Source organism: Poecilia reticulata, linkage group LG18 (assembly GCF_000633615.1).
Source record: "Poecilia reticulata strain Guanapo linkage group LG18, Guppy_female_1.0+MT, whole genome shotgun sequence".
NCBI lineage: Eukaryota > Metazoa > Chordata > Actinopteri > Cyprinodontiformes > Poeciliidae > Poecilia > Poecilia reticulata.
In genome coordinates, this window is record NC_024348.1 from 21,787,931 (window position 1) to 21,789,153 (window position 1,223).

General features: G+C 36.2%; 1 protein-coding gene across 2 annotated transcripts in view; it reads right to left on the bottom strand.

Moving 5' to 3' along the window:
* Window positions 1-1,129, bottom strand: part of LOC103480959 (transcription factor 7-like 1-A) — a 6,790-nt gene extending 5,661 nt beyond the window's left edge. For both annotated transcript variants that reach the window (XM_008436170.2, XM_008436171.2), the window contains exons 1-2: window positions 714-1,129; window positions 183-225 (exon numbers count right to left, since the gene is read on the bottom strand). In XM_008436170.2, coding sequence (XP_008434392.1) covers window positions 183-225; window positions 714-737 — 67 coding nt within the window. In that variant the 5' untranslated portion in view covers window positions 738-1,129. The remainder of the gene's footprint in view (window positions 1-182; window positions 226-713) is intronic.
* Between the last annotated feature and the right edge of the window lie 94 nt (window positions 1,130-1,223).

Below are 1,223 nucleotides of genomic sequence, written 5' to 3' on the forward strand. Positions count from 1 at the left end.
AAAACATGAAAATATCTGGAAAACATGAAAACATCTGAAAACATGAAAACATCTGAAAAACATGAAAACATCTGGAAAACATGAAAATATCTGGAAAACATGAAAACATCTGGAAAACATGGAAACATTTTTAATAAAACAAAGCGCTCTTCTCTTGTCCTGATAAATGTATTTTTACTCACCACAGTTCGGTTCTGCATCATTTCCACTCATAAACAGCATCTCCTAAAATAAGATCAATAATTAAAACATCAGTTATAGGTGCACTTCATTTTATCATTTTTAAATTATTGTTTTAAATGTAAATGTTTTTACATTAGTTAATTATTGTCCTTTCTCATTATTAAAGCTGTTTTCATTTCTTTCCTTCCTCCTTACCCTAACCCTAACCCACACACACTTTGTCACATCTTCACATTTCAGATCCTCAAACTAATATTTTCTAAACAAAGATAAAATCCTGCTAATAGATGATTTTATAATTATTTATTGCTCCGACGTCTCAGTGCTGTTTTATGGATTTACTCATGTTCACTTTGATGATCTGAAAATCCAACAAGATCCAAAATGTCAAAACTAAAATCTTTATAACTCACTTAGCTAAAAGTAAACAATAAGATATTCTTTGTAAACAGTTATTTTCTTTTAAAAAAGTAAAAAGTTTCAGTCCAGGTTATTGATTTAACAAGCAGATAATAATAAAGGAGACTTACTTCTGCAGTGAGAATCTGCTCCATCCTGCAGGAGGAGCTGAAACGGATAAACTCGGGTCGGTGCCACCAGCGGATTCTGCCGGATCATCAGAACCGCTCGGCACGTTTTGAAGCTTCGCGCCGACCGCCAGGATCTGCCCTCTGGTTCTTCACACGGCCCAAACCATCACGTCACGTTCCGCTGACGGCTCAAACATTCGCTGCAGCATCAGAGTGTTTCTGTTCAGCAGGTGTTTAGTTTCGGTCCAGAACTTTCCTGGACGATCCTGATGTTACCGTCTGCTGGGTTTTAACATCTTCAGCTCTGAAATCATTGTTGCTGTTTTTACATCTTATTGTTGCATTAAACACCAAACATGCAGCTTTCAGCTTCTAGGCTCCACAGATCTGGAGCAAACATCCAGAAAACTGCAACACAGCCGAAACGCTGAGATCCTTTAAATCTAGACTAAAACCACCTGCTTGGAGACGATCACATTAAAAATAAACATTAAAAATAACATTAAAAAT